The sequence below is a fragment of the Rhincodon typus genome, chromosome 3 (assembly GCF_021869965.1).
Source record: "Rhincodon typus isolate 14 chromosome 3, sRhiTyp1.1, whole genome shotgun sequence".
NCBI classification, from domain to species: domain Eukaryota; kingdom Metazoa; phylum Chordata; class Chondrichthyes; order Orectolobiformes; family Rhincodontidae; genus Rhincodon; species Rhincodon typus.
Genome location: NC_063334.1, coordinates 81,214,471 through 81,231,135, shown reverse-complemented (window position 1 = coordinate 81,231,135; position 16,665 = coordinate 81,214,471). Strand labels below are relative to the sequence as shown.

The following is a 16,665-nucleotide window of genomic DNA, read 5'->3' as shown; positions in this document are numbered from 1 at the left end:
TGTTATGTAAGCAGACAATCACACATTGGCAGGTAAAAATGATTTTTATCTAATGTATAAATGACTTTAAAACTCAAACAAGTTAGAAAGTTTATGAATGTTAACATGTCATTTCTTAATCAATAATATTTGGGGTTGTCTAGCTCATCTGTATACTGACTGCACTTTTTTTCTTTGAATTATTCCTTGGTTTCTACTCATGCCCAAAAGGTGATTAGTGTCCTACATCAAATGGAACGGTTAAGATCAGTCAGGCTATGTATCTTCCTTCAATTTACAGCCATTGCTCTGATTTTGGAAAATAGGAAGATTTTATCTCTATTGAAACTGAATGCTTCATGATCAAGACACACTCTTGTTTAATGAATAGCTGAATTAAAATTCATTCTAATGGCAACAGTAAATCAGAACAGTAAATTACTCTGGGACTTGGCTATTTGTTTGGAATTCAACGATGTAAACAACAAAAATCATGGTCAAGACAAATGAAAGTTGGCTTTATGATAAAGTATTTTGTGTAAAAATTATGATAGATTGTCAAGCTTTCCACATCATCAAACAATTAATCAAGTAAGCAACCGTTTTGTGAAACTAGGGCTAAATAATCTGTCCATTCATTAGCAAAATAAATCCTTTGTTAACAAAAGGTCTATGTTAATTACTATAAAGTATTAATGATTTGTTTATAAACAATTAACTGATAGTTTGGATTCTATTAGACTATATTTTACTGCTATGATGCTTCAGATCTTTGGATGTGGTCTTAATATTTATGTTCAGGTCCACAGCCTACATTTTTGTACCATGAAGCAAAATCTACTGTACATAACCACACGATAATTCATGGATATCGTGAAAATTATACCATCTATAAATAAATAATGAAAATATATTTAAATGCTTTGTCAAGTTATTTCTTGTCAAATTCATTTACTTCTTTACACAGAATCACAAATATACCAAGACAATACTCTATTTAACACAAAACCTGCTGACAACCAAGTAATTATTGGCTCTCTGCCAGTATCTCTAGTAAAGCTTGAAGCAATGTATCATCTCTATGCTTAATAGGTTTGGTATCATAAAGCTGGTCACTGTATTCATTTAATTCACTTTCCTCCAAGTCTTCCAAATGAAGCTGTTTGTTTAATTTTCCAGTGGCTTGGTAGAAGTTCTGACTAGGTAATTTCATATCCTCATGGGACCTGCTGGGATGGAAAAAGTGCAGAGCTCTATTATCTTGATTTTGTTGGTCATATGGCTTTTCAGCAGAATTAGCATGTAAGGCTACTTCTTCTTTAGTGTCTTCCATGTTCACATTTTCTTTGCTGGTGTTCCCCTTTCTGTATGTACTTCTAGGATCAACATCCCTGAAAATGTCATCCTGCAACAGAAAAATGGAGAATGCAAAATAATTTAACTGCTTCCTTTAAACTTGTTCAATAAACAGAAGCATTTATTTATGTGACTGAAATAAATTAGCATTAATATATTTTTCAGAGAGTGTTATGAGATTTTTAACATCTCTCTAAATGGGCAAGTACAACTTCTATTTAGCAGCTCCTTAATATTGTGCAAGAGTTGCAACCTAATTAATAGATTCAAATACTGGTAGAACCCCTTGTAATTGAGAGCTCAACTGAGATTAAACAAAAAGCTACTATTCATGTAAGAAAATAATTATAAATTGTTAAGTGGAAAATCATGGGCTTTGCATATACAAATTACTGATGTGAATTCCAGGTGGGGTTATGTGCCACAAACAAAAGAACATTCCTTTTAAAAACCTAAAAAAAATTTAGAAATCTGTTGCAAATATATGGTATCCAATCATAGTAGTGTAGTTAGAATGACTTTGTGATCATACAAGATTCTGACCGAATGGCAGCAATCACTAATTCTAAGTGAAAGCATTGGAGTCAGATGATTAAGGTGCATTTAGACCATATAAATTTCCATGTGGTTCCCTAGTCTTTTGCCATAACTTTGAGACTTGCGCTGTAGGGAATAACAAAGAACAAAGAAAAAAGAAAATTACAGCACAGGAACCGGCCCTTCGGCCCTCCAAGCCTGCGCCAATCCAGATCCTCTATCTAAACCTGTCGCCTATTTTCCAAGGATCTGTATCCCTCTGCTCCCTGCCCATTCATGTACCTGTCTAGATACATCTTAAATTACGCTATCGTGCCCGCCTCTACCACCTCCGCTGGCAACGCGTTCCAGGCACCCACCACCCTCTGCGTAAAGAACTTTCCACACATATCTCCCTTAAACTTTTCCCCTCTCACCTTGAAATCATGACCCCTAGTAATTGAGTCCCCCACTCTGGGAAAAAGCTTCTTGCTATCCACCCTGTCTATTCCTCTTATGATTTTGTAGACCTCAATCAGGTTCCCCCTCAAACTCCGTCTTTCTAATGTAAAGAATCCTAATCTACTCAACCTCTCTTCATAGCTAGCGCCCTCCATTCCAGGCAACATCCTGGTGAACTTCCTCTGCACCCTCTCCAAGGCATCCACATCCTTTTGGTAATGTGACGACCAGAACTGTACGCAGTATTCCAAATGTGATCCAACCAAAGTCCTATACAACTGTAACATGACCTGCCAACACTCGTACTCAATGCCCCATCCGATGAATGAAAGCATGCCATATGCCTTCTTGACCACTCTATCGACTTGCGTTGCCACCTTCAGGGTACAATGGACCTGAACACCCAGATCTCTCTGTGCATCAATTTTCCCCACGGCTTTTCCATTTACCGTATAGTTCGCTCTTGAAGTGGATCTTCCAAAATGCATCACCTCGCATTTACCTGGATTGAACTCCATCTGCTATTTCTCTGCCCAACTCTCCAATCTATCTATATTCTGCTGCATTCTCCGACAGTCGCCTTCACTATTTGCTACTCCACCACTCTTAGTGTCATCTGCAAACTTGATAATCAGACCACCTAATCCTTCCTCCAGATCATTTATGTATATCACAAACAACAGTGGTCCCAACATGGATCCCTGTGGAACACCACTGGTCACATTTCTCCATTTTGAGAAACTCCCTTCCACGACAACTCTCTGTCTCCTGTTGCCCAGCCAGTTCTCTATCCATCTAGCTAGTACAGCCTGGACCCCATGCAACTTCACTTTCTCCATCAGCCTACCATGGGGAACCTTATCGAATGCCTTACTGAAGTCCATGTACATGACATCCACAGCTCTTCCCTCATCTATCAACTTTTTCACTTCCTCAAAGAATTCTATCAAGTTAGTAAGACCTTACCTTCCCTGCACAAAAGCATGCTGCCTATCACTAAGAAGCCCATTTTCTTCCAAATGTAAATAGATCCTATCCCTCAGTATCTTCTCCAGCAGCTTCCCCACCACTGACGTCAGGCTCACCGGTCTATAATTACCTGGATTATCCTTGCTACCCTTCTTAAACAAGGTGACAACATTAGCAATTCTCCAGTCCTCCAGGACCTCACCCGTGCTCAAGGATGCTGCAAAGATATCTGCTAAGGCCCCAGCTATTTCCTCTCTCGGTTCCCTCAGTAACCTGGGATAGATCCCATTCAGACCTGGGGACTTGTCCACCCTAATGCATTTTAGAATACCCAACACTTCCCCCCCTCCTTATGCCGACTTGACCTAGAATAATCAAACATCTATCCCTAACCTCAACATCCGTCATGTCCCTCTGTTTGGTGAATACCAATGCAAAGTACTCATTAAGAATCTCACTCATTTTCTCTGACTCCTTGCATAACTTCCCTCCTTTGTCCTTCAGTGGGCCAACCCTTTCTCTAGTTACCCTCTTGCTCCTTATGTATGAATAAAAAGCTTTGGGATTTTCCTTAACCCTGTTTGCTAAAGATATTTCATGACTCCTTTTAGCCCTCTTAATTTCTTATTTCAGATTGGTCCTACTTTCCCAATATTCTTCCAAAGCTTCATCCGTTTTCAGTTGCCTAGACCTTATGTATGCTTCCTTTTTCCACTTTGCTAGTCTCACAATTTCACCTGTCATCCATGGTTCCCTAATCTTGCCCTTTCTATCCCTCATTTTCACAGGGAAATGTCTGTCCTGCACTCTAATTAACCTCTCTTTAAAAGCCTCCCACATGTCAAATGTGGATTTACCCTCAAACAGCTGCTCCCAATCCACATTCCCCAGCTCCTGCCAAATTTTGCTATAGTTGGCCTTCCCCCAATTTAGCACTCTTCCTTTAGGACCACTCTCGTCTTTGTCCATCAGTATTCTAAAACTTACGGAATTATGATCACTATTCCCAAAGTAATCCCCTACTGAAACTTCAGCCACCTGGTTGGGCTCATTCCCCAACACCAGGTCCAGTATGGCCCCTTCCTGAGTTGGACTATTTACATACTGCTCTAGAAAACCCTCCTGCATGCTCCTTACAAATTCTGCTCCATCTAAACCCTGAACACTAAGTGAATCCCAGTCAATGTTGGGAAAATTAAAATTTCCCATCACCACCAACCTGTTGCTCCTACATCTTTCCATAATCTGTCTCCACATTTGTACCTCTATCTCATGCATGCTGTTGGGAGGTCTGTAGTACAGCCCCAACATTGTTACCGCACCCTTCCTATTTCTGAGCTCTGCCCATATTGCCTCACTGCTCGAGTCCTCCATAGTGCCCTCCTTCAGCACAGCTGTGATATCCTCTTTGACCAGTAATGTAACTCCCCCACCCCTTTTACCTCCCTCTCTATCCCACCTGAAGCATCTATATCCTGGGATACTTAGTTGCCAATCCTGCCCTTCTCTCAACCAAGTCTCAGTAATAGCAATAACATCATACTCCCAGGTACTAATCCAAGCGCTGAGTTCATCTGCCTTACCTACTACACTTATCGCATTAAAACAAATGCAACTCAGACCAGCTGTCCCTTTGCGTTCATCATCTGCTCTCTGCCTACTATTCCCCTTAGTCACGCTGACTTCATTATCTGGTTCCTTACATATACATCAAAGCACTAGATACCAGGAAAAAGTTAAGACCTAACTATGATGTTGACCTGCTTCGCTCGCTTACCTTTCAGTCATATGAGTGGCACTGGTACTTCTGACCAGATAGTTAGGACTTTACAGTAACATTCCTAATGTTAGTACAGACTAAAAAAAAATTAGATGTACTAAAATATTAGAATCTCAATGATTCTAACAACGAAGCCGGGGAAATAACAATGAGGAGCCAGGAAATGGCAGAAGAGTTCAATAAATACTGTACATCAATCTTCATGATAGGGGAGATTCCAAAAATTCAAAATAATCAAAGGGCCTGGGTTAGGGAGAATAAACACAATAACCATCACCAGAGAATAAGTATTAGGGAAACTAAATGGGGCTAAAAGCTAATAAGTCTCCTGGACCTGATGGGTCCTAAGACTTTAAAAGCACAATAGAGATAGTGAATATACTAATTTTACAAGAATCCTTAGATTCTGCAAAAAGTCCCAGAGGATTAGAAAACTGCTAATGTAACACCTTAATTCAAAAAGGAATGAGACAGACAAACATGTAATTATGGGGCAATTTTTTATTCATTTTTGTGGGATGTGAGCGTCACTGGCTGGTCAGTATTTATTACCCGTCCCTAGTTGCCCTTGAGAAGGTGGTGGTGAGTTGCTTTCTTGAACCACTGCAGCCCGCTGCTGTGGGTTGACCCACAATACCATTAGGGAGGGAATTCCAGGATTTTGACCCAGCAACAGTGAAAAAATGGCAATATATTTCCAAGTTAGGATAGTGAGTGGCTTGGAGGGGAACTTAATGGTAGTGGTGTTCTCATAAATCTGCTGCCCTTGTCCTTCTAGATGGAAGTGGTCATGGGTTTGGAAGGTGCTGTCTGAGGATCTTTGGTGAATTTCTATAGTGGATCTTGTAGATAGTACACGCTGCTGCTACTGAGCATCGGTGGTAGAGAGAGTAGGTGCGTGTGGATGCAGTACCAACCAAGTGGGCTGCTTTGTCCTGGATGGTGTCAAGTTCTTGAGTGTTGTTGGGGCTGCACTCATCCAGGCAAGTGGGGAGTATTCCATCACACTCCTGACTTGTGCCTTGTAGATGGTGGACAGACTTTGGGGAGTCAGGAGGTGAGTTACTCGCCACAGTATTCCCAGCTTCTGGCCTGCTCTTGCAGCCACTGCATTTATGTGGTGAGTCCAGTTGAGTTTCTGATCCATGACAACTCCCAGGATGCTGACAGTGGGGGATTCAGTAATGGTAACACCATTGAATGTCAAGGGGCAGTGGCTAGATTTTCTCTTATTGGTGATGGTCATAGCCTGCCACTTGTCAGCCCAAGCCTGGATGTTGTCCAGATCTTGCTGCATTTGAACACAGACTGTTTCAGTATCTGAGGAGTCACATATGGTGCTGAACATTGTGCAATCATCGGCAAACATCCCCAATTCTGACCTTATGATGGAGGGAAGGTCATTGACAGGCAGTTGAAGATCGTTGGGCCGAGGACACTACCCTGAGGAACTCCTGCAGAGATGTCCTGGAGCTGAGATGACTGACCTCCAATAAGATAAACTATCTTGCAATGCATCAGGTATGACTCTAACCACCAGAGAGTTTACTCTGATACCCATTGATTCCAGTTTTGCTAGGGCTCCTTGATGTCAAGGGCTGTCACTCTCACATCACCTCTGGAATTCAGTTCTTTTGTCCATGTTTGAACCAAGGCTGTAATGAGGCCAAGAGCTGAGTGGCCCTGGTGGAACCCAAACTGGGCATCACTGAGCAGGTTATTGCTGAGCAGGTGCTGCTTGATAGCGCTGTTGATGACACTTTCCATCACTTTACTGATGATCGAAAGGAGACTGATGGGGTAGTAATTGGCCAGGTTGGATTTGTCCTGCTTTTTATGTACAGTACATACTTGGGCAATTTTCCACATTGCCGGGTGGATGCCAGTGTTGTAACTGTACTGGAACAGCTTGGCTGGGGAGCAGCAAGTTCTGGAGCACAAGTCTTCAGTACTACGGCCAGAATGTTGTCAGAGCCTGTAGCCTTTGCAGTATCCAGTGTCTCCAACTGTTTCTTGATATCACGTGGAGTGAATCAAATTAGCGGAAGACTGGTGTCTGTAATTCTGGGGACCGTTGGAGGAGGCCAAAATGGATCAACCACTCAGCACTTCTGGCTGGAGATTGCTGCAATTGCTTCAGCCGTATCTTTTGCACTGATGTGCTGGGCTCTTCCATCATTGAGGATGGGGATATTTGTGGAGCCTCCTCCTCCAGTGAGTTGTTTAATTGTCCACCACCATTCACAACTGGATGTGGCAGGACTGCAGAGCTTAGCTCTGATCCGTTGGTTGTGGGATCGCTTAGCCTGTCTATCATTGCTGCTTATGCTGTTTGGTGTGCAAGTAGTCCTGTTTGGTGGCTTCACCAGGTTGATACCTCATATTCAGGTATGCCTGCTGCTGCTCCTGGCATGCACTCCTACATTCTCCATTGAACCAGGGTTGATCCCCTGGCTTGATGGTAATGGTTGAGTGGGTGATATGTCAGGCCATGGGGTTACCGATTGTGCTGTAGTACAATTCTGTTGCTGTTAATGGCCCACAGCACCTCATGGATGCCCAGTCTTGAGTTGCAAGATCTGTTTGAAGTCTGAACCATTAATGTAACACCTGCCATTAGGAAAATGCTACAGTCTATTATAAAGGGTATAATAGAAAAGCATTTAGCAATACATAGTAATATAAAGCAGAGTCAGCATTGCTTCATGAAGAGGAAATCATGACTGACAAATTTACTAGAATTCTTTGAGGAATTGAAACATATAAAATTCTTAAAGGGCTTAACAGTGCAGACGCTGAGAAGTTGCTTCCCTTGTTGGAAAGTCTCAGACCCAGAGGGCACCATCTTGGAGTAAGGGGTCACCCATTTAAGACGGAGATGAAGAGAAATTTTTCCTCTCAGAATGTTGCCAGTCTGTGGACTTCTGTACTGCAGAGGGTTGTTGAGTCTGGGTCACTAAGAATACTCAAGGCTAAATAGTGGAATCAAGGGTTAGGGGAATGAGGCAGGAGAGTGGAGATAAGGATTGTTAGATCATGGAGTCATAGAGCTGTGCAGCAAGAAACAGACCCTTTGGTCCAATTCATCCATGTCTCCCAGATATCCTAAATTAATCTAGTCCCATTTGCCAGCATTTGGCCCCTATCCTTCTAAACCCTTCCTATTCATATACCCATCCAGATGCCTTTTAAATGGTGTAATTATACCAGCGTCCACTACTTCTTCTGGCAGCTCATTCCATACAAGCACCATCCTCTGTGTGAAGATGTTACCCCTTAGCTCCCTTTTAAATCTTCCCCTCTCACCTTAAATCTATGCTCTCTAGTTTTGGACTCTGCTGCCCAGGGAAAAGACCTTGGCTATTCACCATATCATGCCCGTCATGATTTTATAAATCTCCATAAGGTCACCCCTCAGCCTCTGATCCTCCAGGGAAAATAACCCCAGTCTTTTTAGCTTCTACCTATAGCTCTCCAACCCTGGAAACATCCTTGTAAATGTTTTCTGAGCCCTTTCAATTTCACAGCATCCTTCCTATAGCAGGGAGACCAAAAATGAATGCAGTATTCCAAAAGTGGCCTAACCAGTGTCCTGTACAGCCGCAACATGACCTCCCAACTCCTATACTCAATGCACTGACCAAAAAAGGCAAGCATAACAAACGCCTTCTTTATTATCCTGTCCAAGTGTGACTCTACTTTCAAGATCAGCATGATCTCATTGAATGATAGAACAAACTTGACTGGTTGAATGATCTATTCCCCCTTCTACATCTTATGGTCTTCTGAGATTCTACAGTATGTAGTTAGAAGATGAAATGAATTCCCTGTTAGAAATGACGCGAGTTAAAATGCTCAATGACCAGCTTTTCTAAAATACTACTAAAATATCCATTGAACCATGGAAGTCTGTAGTACAGAAGAAGGCCATTTGGGGCATCATGGTGCTGCTGGCCCTTTGAAAGTGCTCAAATTTACATGTCAGAACTTGTCTTTCATAAAATGTTCCCTGCAATTATGTTTTATTCAACACGGTTGAAAAAGTATTTCATCAGAAGGCTGGTCTCATTCTCACGATACGCTATTTACCTCTATAAGTTCATCCATGGTTTCCACACCTCTCCTGTCATTCTGCACAGCATTATAAGGAGTGTATACCCTTGGCTTCTGCATATGCTCTGGCTTGGTGGAGGTACCATGTAAAATCAGTTTCCAGTCAATGATTTCCCCTTTGTTTTCCATTCTTCCAGACTTGAGAGACCAATATGGATGTTTTCAAAAGGAAAATTACATTTTAACTGTATTCATAAAAAATTCTCACATCCATCTATTCATGAAATATAAAACTCTATATATCAATATATGGATATCATTGATAGACATGCAGATTGAAGAATGCATGTCTTGTTTAAGTAAACAAGTTTGTTTGCTGTTGTAGTTCAATCAATATTATATTCAATAAATGATGTGAATTTTTCCTTCAGCTTGATTTTTGTTACCTGATCAGACACTCCTGGACCCTGCAGAAAATTTCCGGAAATATTTAACCATAAAACACATATACAATACAGCAAAGGTCATATTTATGCTTTGAATTAGGGCCTTTTTATTGCTGTAAAAGATGTAATATAAATGCAAGTTACTGCTATTCTTTCTCAGCAGTGAAGTTTGAAAATTTTGGAACACTTGCCATGATCTGACTCACACAACCATCGTCAATCTTACAATATACTGCTTCGCAAAATTGATGTTGCAGTGTACACCCATAAGACTGATGAATTATTTCACTCAGTCCTATATTTTAATTTTGATGTAAAGTCTCTACATTGTGATTAAAAGTGTTGTAAGTGCTATTCCTGAATGATTACTTTCCAACTTTTAAGCAGCAGGTTTGGGACAGCCCTTGCTTCATACATTTTCAGTTCCATAGAAATAACTGCCCATTTAAATTCTCAGCTGGCTCCATTTAAATCCCATTTTGATATCCTCACCATCTGGAAACTGAATTATGCAGAGATGACCAGGTCAGAGCAGGTTTAAAGAACAGTCAAACTGTCCATGAGCTTTCAAACATTTAATCAAATCAAACTTTCAAAGGACTCTCAAACTCTCAAAGAACTCTCATACTTCCCAGGGATTTGCCATTAGCTTGAAAATTTCCATTGCTGGACTAGTGTTTCATGACTGATTTCACAAGGATGTGTTATCACAGTGGGTTAACTTTCACTTTAATTTGATTGACAGTTACAAGTGGTTTTAGACTCTATAAGGGTCTATGAATTCCAATGCTTCTTACACTTAAGTAAATGTTTATTTTAATAAGGCTTTAATGAAGTGAAGAAATTTCAATATAGTACACATGTTTTTATTAATGAGAGTATTTTTCTCATTCAAGTGAAGTCTGCAAGAAAATGTTCAAACTTTATTTACCAGAACCTTACTTTTTCTCCTCTGAACTGTGTCTGGAGGTCTGTCCGTGGTGGATATCGGGTGCATAATCATGGTAGGTAAAGGGCCAAAGGCAGTGGATGGGTGCCTGAGTTGGCATGAGTTGGTACCAAGTTGGTGTCATGAATTAAAGAGGTCCAAGGGTATAGTGGCATTAAGTAGCATAGAGGGTATAAGGTGGCATGAATGGCATAGATGAGGCATTGTGCGTGTGTGGAAGGGGATTGTGAAGAGTAAGGGCTGAAACGATGTGTTTAGTTTTGTTCTTCTTTCATTAAAATGCTGTACGATGTCAATTCACGGAGGATCAGACTATATCCAATGGTAGTAGCTTCTGCTATTGTTTTGATTTGCCTAGCCCACCTCCCAAGGAGCCCCACCACCCCAGATAAAAAATCCAACTTTCTGTGCCAGTTTCCCTGTGTTTGACTTTGTGGACCCAAGAGATGCCCCATCTCTGTGCTCCCTAGAAATGAAAATCAGGGCATCAGTCTCAACTAGGTATCTGTGTAATATGTTGTCATGTCCCCATAGAGAGGGTAGAAAATTAGCTTAGCTATTGGACAGTTGCTCCTACATATCTCCTACAAGCTATATATAACCAAAGTGAAATAAACCGAAGGACAAGGACATGGAACTGCAATCAGAAAGGTCTATAGACATGTTGCTGGCAATTTGTTATGGAACATTGCACTCAGAAAATGTTAAATAAATAAGAATAACAAGTAAACTGAGTTTCACTCATGTAATATTAATTTATAAATACTTATCTCCCATTTGGCATTGTAAATAAAGTATAGTCATTTTATTGGGGATGAATTCCCATGTTGCAGTTCCACTCATTTGCTGTAATTTCAAATGAAAGTCTGCAAGAACCCCAAAAGAATTGGTCAAGGCAATAAATGCTCATCAGGCCACCAATATTCACAAGCGAAGAACTATTAATTACATAAATAAATATAGTGGATGGAGTATGAGAGAACATTTTCAGGTAATGTTATAAGCTTTGATAATAAGACAAGATGAAATCATAGAAATTATGTAATTGCTTCTGGTTGGATTCATGTTTTACTTTTAAAGTGAAATTTTCTGACTTTTCTATCCTCATTGGGAACCTTATCCGCTGATAATACACACTGAAAATTCAGGTCCATACATCATTCTCAGGCCATTTGAAAAAATACAAATGTAGTGTGCTCTGAACTGTCTAAAGTATACTTCAGAGAGCAAACCCTCTTGTTCAGATTGTGAAATTAGAAAATTACCTCTTTGGCATTTGTTATTAAGTGTGATATATTTGATCTTAGGATTCCTTGCCATTTAATACTATATCCTGAAAGATATCATACACCTCTGTGACACCATTACTGTAAGATTATCAAAAAATCATTTACAATAGAATACAGTAAAATTTCCATTGCATTTATCACTTAAAGAATTATTCATATATGATGTCTTATATTGTCTATCTATTACTGATTACAAGCAGCTTCTGGAAATACCACAATAGTGATCTCATGGTGCATCTGCAATTATAGTTCAGGTAGTTGTGCTTTTTAAATGTTAGTTCTTCACCTATAATGCCTCTGATCACTCAGTGCTATTATCAAAGTCCGTGGATATGTTCAGTGTTCTAAAATACAAGTCACAAAAATACACAAACACAAAAATAAAATATAAGCAAATACCAACACTTACCACATCAGTAATCCTCAAAAGCCACGTGCCCAATGGATCCTCTCCCCAGGAATGCACTGACATAAAGGCCCAGTTCTTAAAACCATTTGGTGAGGAATCCCTTTCACGTTCTGCTAAGAGCACAGTGTTGGTTCCTACAGTCAACAAAACAAAGTATAGTTACAGGCTCTCTGGGCTGAAGTTTTTAATCCTGCCGAATTGGGAACAGAGGAAGGTGAGTTCCAAATTCATGAAACTGATCAGTGTACAGTTTGCTAAATAAATTTGAACCAAAGCCATCTTGGCAATATGGTTCAGGGCTTGGCAAAGCCACATAGGAAGCTCAACTCCAAAATTCCTGCCTATCCCTCATTATTCTTTACACCGTGTCTTATCAAGAATCTATCCATCTCTACTTCATTTACTCTATCTGGAGCACCTTTTGAGGAAGAGATTTCAAAACACTTATGATACTCAGAGAAAAGAAATCTACCTTATCTCTGTCTTAAATCGATAACCGTTTCTTTTGAAATAGTGATAGCCACTTTTGGATTCTCCCTGAAGAGACAACATCCTTTCCACAGCTAACCTTGTCAAGACCACTTAGGATCCTTAATATTTCACTCAAGTTGCCTCTGATTCTTTGTAAGCCTAGACTGCTCAACCTTTCCTCAAAGGACTGCCTACCCATTCCAATTATTAGTCTCTGATCACAAACAAATCTTCCTTAGATAATGAGACCAATAATGTACAGAGTATTCCAGATATGGTCTCACTGGTATCCTGTATAACTAAAGCATAACTTACCCACTTTAGTATGTAAAGACAGGGACTTTTCAGTTGTGAGCTTTTTAAAAAAAGAATTATGTTCTGAAATAAGAATGAGATGTTTTAAAACATGTTTAAAGAATTGCTGCATGTTTTGAAAAGAGTTGAGGTGCTCTGTGTACAGATACAGCTGTTTGGCAACAAGAAGTTGATTGGTCCACAGACAAATGACCAGTTATTGATGACAAAAGCCTTTTGCCTGCCAACAGCCATGTGACTGGTTCTCAGGTAACTGAACAGTTTATGGTTGGGAACAAGAGAGAGAAAAATGATTTGATCTCTATCAACACAGAAGCTGTTCTCTGCTGTCAAAACCATTTCACCTTTCCTTCAGCAATTCATAGATCATAGAATCTCTGCAGTGTGGAAACAGGCCCTTCAGCCCAACAAGTCCACACTGACCCTTGGAGCATCCCACCCAGACTTATCCCCTTTAACCCACCTAAGCTACACATCTTGAACACTATGGGCAATTTAGCATGGCCAATCTGCCTAGCCTGCACATCTTTGGACTGTAGGAGGAAACCAGAGCACCCAGAGGAAACCCACACAGACACGGGGAGAATGTGCAAACTCCACGCAGTCATCTGAGGGTGGAATCGAACCTGGGTCCCTGGTGCTGTGAGGCAGCAGTACTAACCACTGAGCCACTGTGCCACCCCAAATTGCAGCAAACACCCACTGTCATGACTCGGATGTTTGCAGTTGTTGTAAGCTGTGACATTTAAACATTAAGTCAGGGATCTTTCATAAGCAAACAAGCTGCCTTGCGACTCTTGCCATCCAGAACATCTGGAGAAAAACAATTGAAAAGCAACCAGCATATAAAACATGAGGATCATCTCAGAAACTCATGAATAGAAATCACTGAACTTCCTTCCAGCTTTCTTTCACTCATAACTTATGTTTCCCTTCTGATTATATGTCTGCTTGTATAGGGGATTAGAGTTTTAATTAGTAGTGTTTATGCTGCCAGTTTTGATCTGTATATCTGTAGCTAGAGTCTGATTACTGGCAATAAAATGTAACTCCTGTTCAGTACAGAAATCTGGCCCATACTTTCTAGCAAGCTGGGTGTGACGATCAGATAAATTGGGAAGTTCTGTCATTTTAAAATTGTGAACTTTTGTGACAACTCTGGGATTAGTGGGGATTGGTTTCCAGTGCACTACCCCAGTGAGTTGTGACAAGAATTCAATTCCCCTCATAGTAAATGATAACATTCCATTCACTTTCCTAATTGCTTGATTTAACCTGGAGACTAGCCTTTGGTGTTCATACACAAAAATATCCAGATCCCCCTGCATCACAGAACTCAGCAATTCCTCACCATTTAGATAATACTTCTTTTTTATTTCTGCCAAAATGGATATTTTCACATTTTTGTGCATTATACTCCATTTGCTAGACCTTTGCTTGTTCAATTAACCCATCTGCTTCCATGAGGTGGGCAGGCAATTTGGCTGATTAGGAGCTTTGTTAAATGCAAGTAGTAGAGACTGACTGGGATGTTCCAGTTGGGTAGCCACTTCCCGATGCAATGAGAGAGCGATGTTGAAGTGCTTATTCAATTATTTATCTTTTACTACAATCAAATATTCTTCCAGAGCTGGAAGCTGCCTGATTGGCTTTGCAGTTTCTTGGGATACCAGCCGCACTTAATTGGGCAGGTAATGAATCTCCAGTGATCTTGGCAATAATTCCAGAGAAGTAACAGTCCTGGTTACTGTTTCCTGACCCTAGTGTAAAAATTAAGCCCCCAGTTATTGGAATAGGGCCACTGAGGCATGAGCAAGAAAGGACCACAGATAGTCACGATAAGAAATACATATAATAAAGAAAACGCTACAGACACACAGTAGGTCTGCCCATATTTGTGGGAGAAGAAGCAAAATTAATGAACAGAATTTAATGGTCTATTTGCTGCTGAGCTGGTGGCACCACTGCCATCTTCATTCCCAAGTGCTTTTACACAATTGGAAGTGAATCAGGCATTTCTCTGGTCAGCAGCAGAGTTCCCAGGTCGTGTGGGGCAGATGCTCAGCTCTGAACGCTGTTGTTAGGTACCTGTAAGAAGCAGTGGCCACAGGTAGTACTGCCATAGGCCCTCAGAGGAAGATCCCTGCTGCAGGCCCCAGAACACAGGTAAGCAGGATGGGTTTACTGGGAACAGTTAAATAGACACCAACAAAGTGGGGAGCAGGACAATTTAAAGGAAAGGGGCCTTCTCTGTTGAGAAGACCACTCTATTGAGCACAAATAGTGAGAGCTGCAATACACTCCAGTGAGTGAGCATTGAGGTTCCAAAACAAGAAATCCCAAACTTACATAAAATCCATTTCCAATGCTAAGCAGTGCAGCATCAGACATGCTGTGTCAACACTGAGCACACCTGACGCATAACCAGATGCAGAGATATACTCTTCATAATGCACCGTCCAACACGGGTTCATAATCTCCATTTCAGTTATGCACATCCTGTGCAGAATGCAGAGTTGACTTACCTGCAGGAGATGTCAGAGTGATGTGAAGGTCTCCTCTCCGAGTATATTCAATTGTTGCCTCCAGCTGGACATGTTCCAAAGCTTTAATATTATTGTCTTGCCCTTCACAAGCTGTGGTGGGGATTTCTATAGTAATCTCTCCACCAGCTTTCAAAGCCCTGCAAAAATGTATTAAATGGTTGACATAAGACAGTAATCAACAGATGAGATCCATGATTCATGTTGCATGTCCATCATTTACTTTCTCTGAAGCATTTCCTAAAACTGAATTCAGAACGTCATCTTGGATACAACTTAATACGTATTCAATGTAAGTTATTGATTTAGAAAACAAGGCTTTTCATCACAAATTTTAATAAAAGTACAATTTCTGTCACTGAGAATCTGTCAACATAATATTTAATCTTTTCAGCAGCTGAACTAAAACAACCAGAATTTGACCATTTTAATCCATGGTAAGAGGTTAAAGGATTATCAAACTATTTCATATCCATGGCTTACACATCTTTATCTCCAAGAGATTTCAAACAATTTATATAGATAAAATAATGAATTTAAAATACAAAAAAAAAATTCTTTAAAGCTATGAAAATACTCAAGATCCCTGCATTTAAATAGGTTTAGATGGCCAATATTGATAGTTCACATATTAATCTGGAGTTCCACTCAATTGTATTAATTTTGTCTTGAAATTGGCCGAACAAAAACAAAATATTAAGGGATTTCAAGCACAAATTACCTCCCACCTAAACTGAGTTTCTGCATTTAAGAACGCTAGTTTAATAAAAATGTTGTGCTAGAAACTGGCTATGTCCCCAGATTAAAACCAGGTTATCAAGTTTCTGCTAATTATATCCATTTGTGAGCTTCCAAGAAAAGTTACAAAAGGAAGCTTCTTTTTTTAGGTACATTTTAAAAGATTTTAGCAATTTTTTTTAAAAGAAGATTCAGAGAACTTGATTACTGTACACCAATGGGTCCAGCAAATGGTTTTATGTAGCATTTTTCCAAACATTTTCCAATTTGTAACAATAGGTAATCACAGATGGTGTGCAAGACAATCTGAATTAAATAATTACAGAATCTTAGAATTGATATGGAATGGAAGATGATCATTCAATGAACTGTGTCTGGACCAGCTCTTTG

General features: G+C 40.1%; 1 protein-coding gene across 3 annotated transcripts in view; it reads right to left on the bottom strand.

Annotated features, from left to right (window-relative positions):
• Nucleotides 1-947: 947 nt before the first annotated feature.
• pcsk1 (proprotein convertase subtilisin/kexin type 1) overlaps nt 948-16,665 on the bottom strand; it is an 84,089-nt gene continuing 68,371 nt past the window's right edge. For all 3 annotated transcript variants that reach the window (XM_048594916.1, XM_048594917.1, XM_048594918.1), the window contains 4 exons: nt 15,520-15,677; nt 12,209-12,342; nt 9,152-9,313; nt 948-1,384 (listed from right to left, as the gene is read on the bottom strand). In XM_048594916.1, the coding sequence (XP_048450873.1) occupies nt 1,007-1,384; nt 9,152-9,313; nt 12,209-12,342; nt 15,520-15,677 (832 nt within the window). In that variant the 3' untranslated portion in view covers nt 948-1,006. The remainder of the gene's footprint in view (nt 1,385-9,151; nt 9,314-12,208; nt 12,343-15,519; nt 15,678-16,665) is intronic.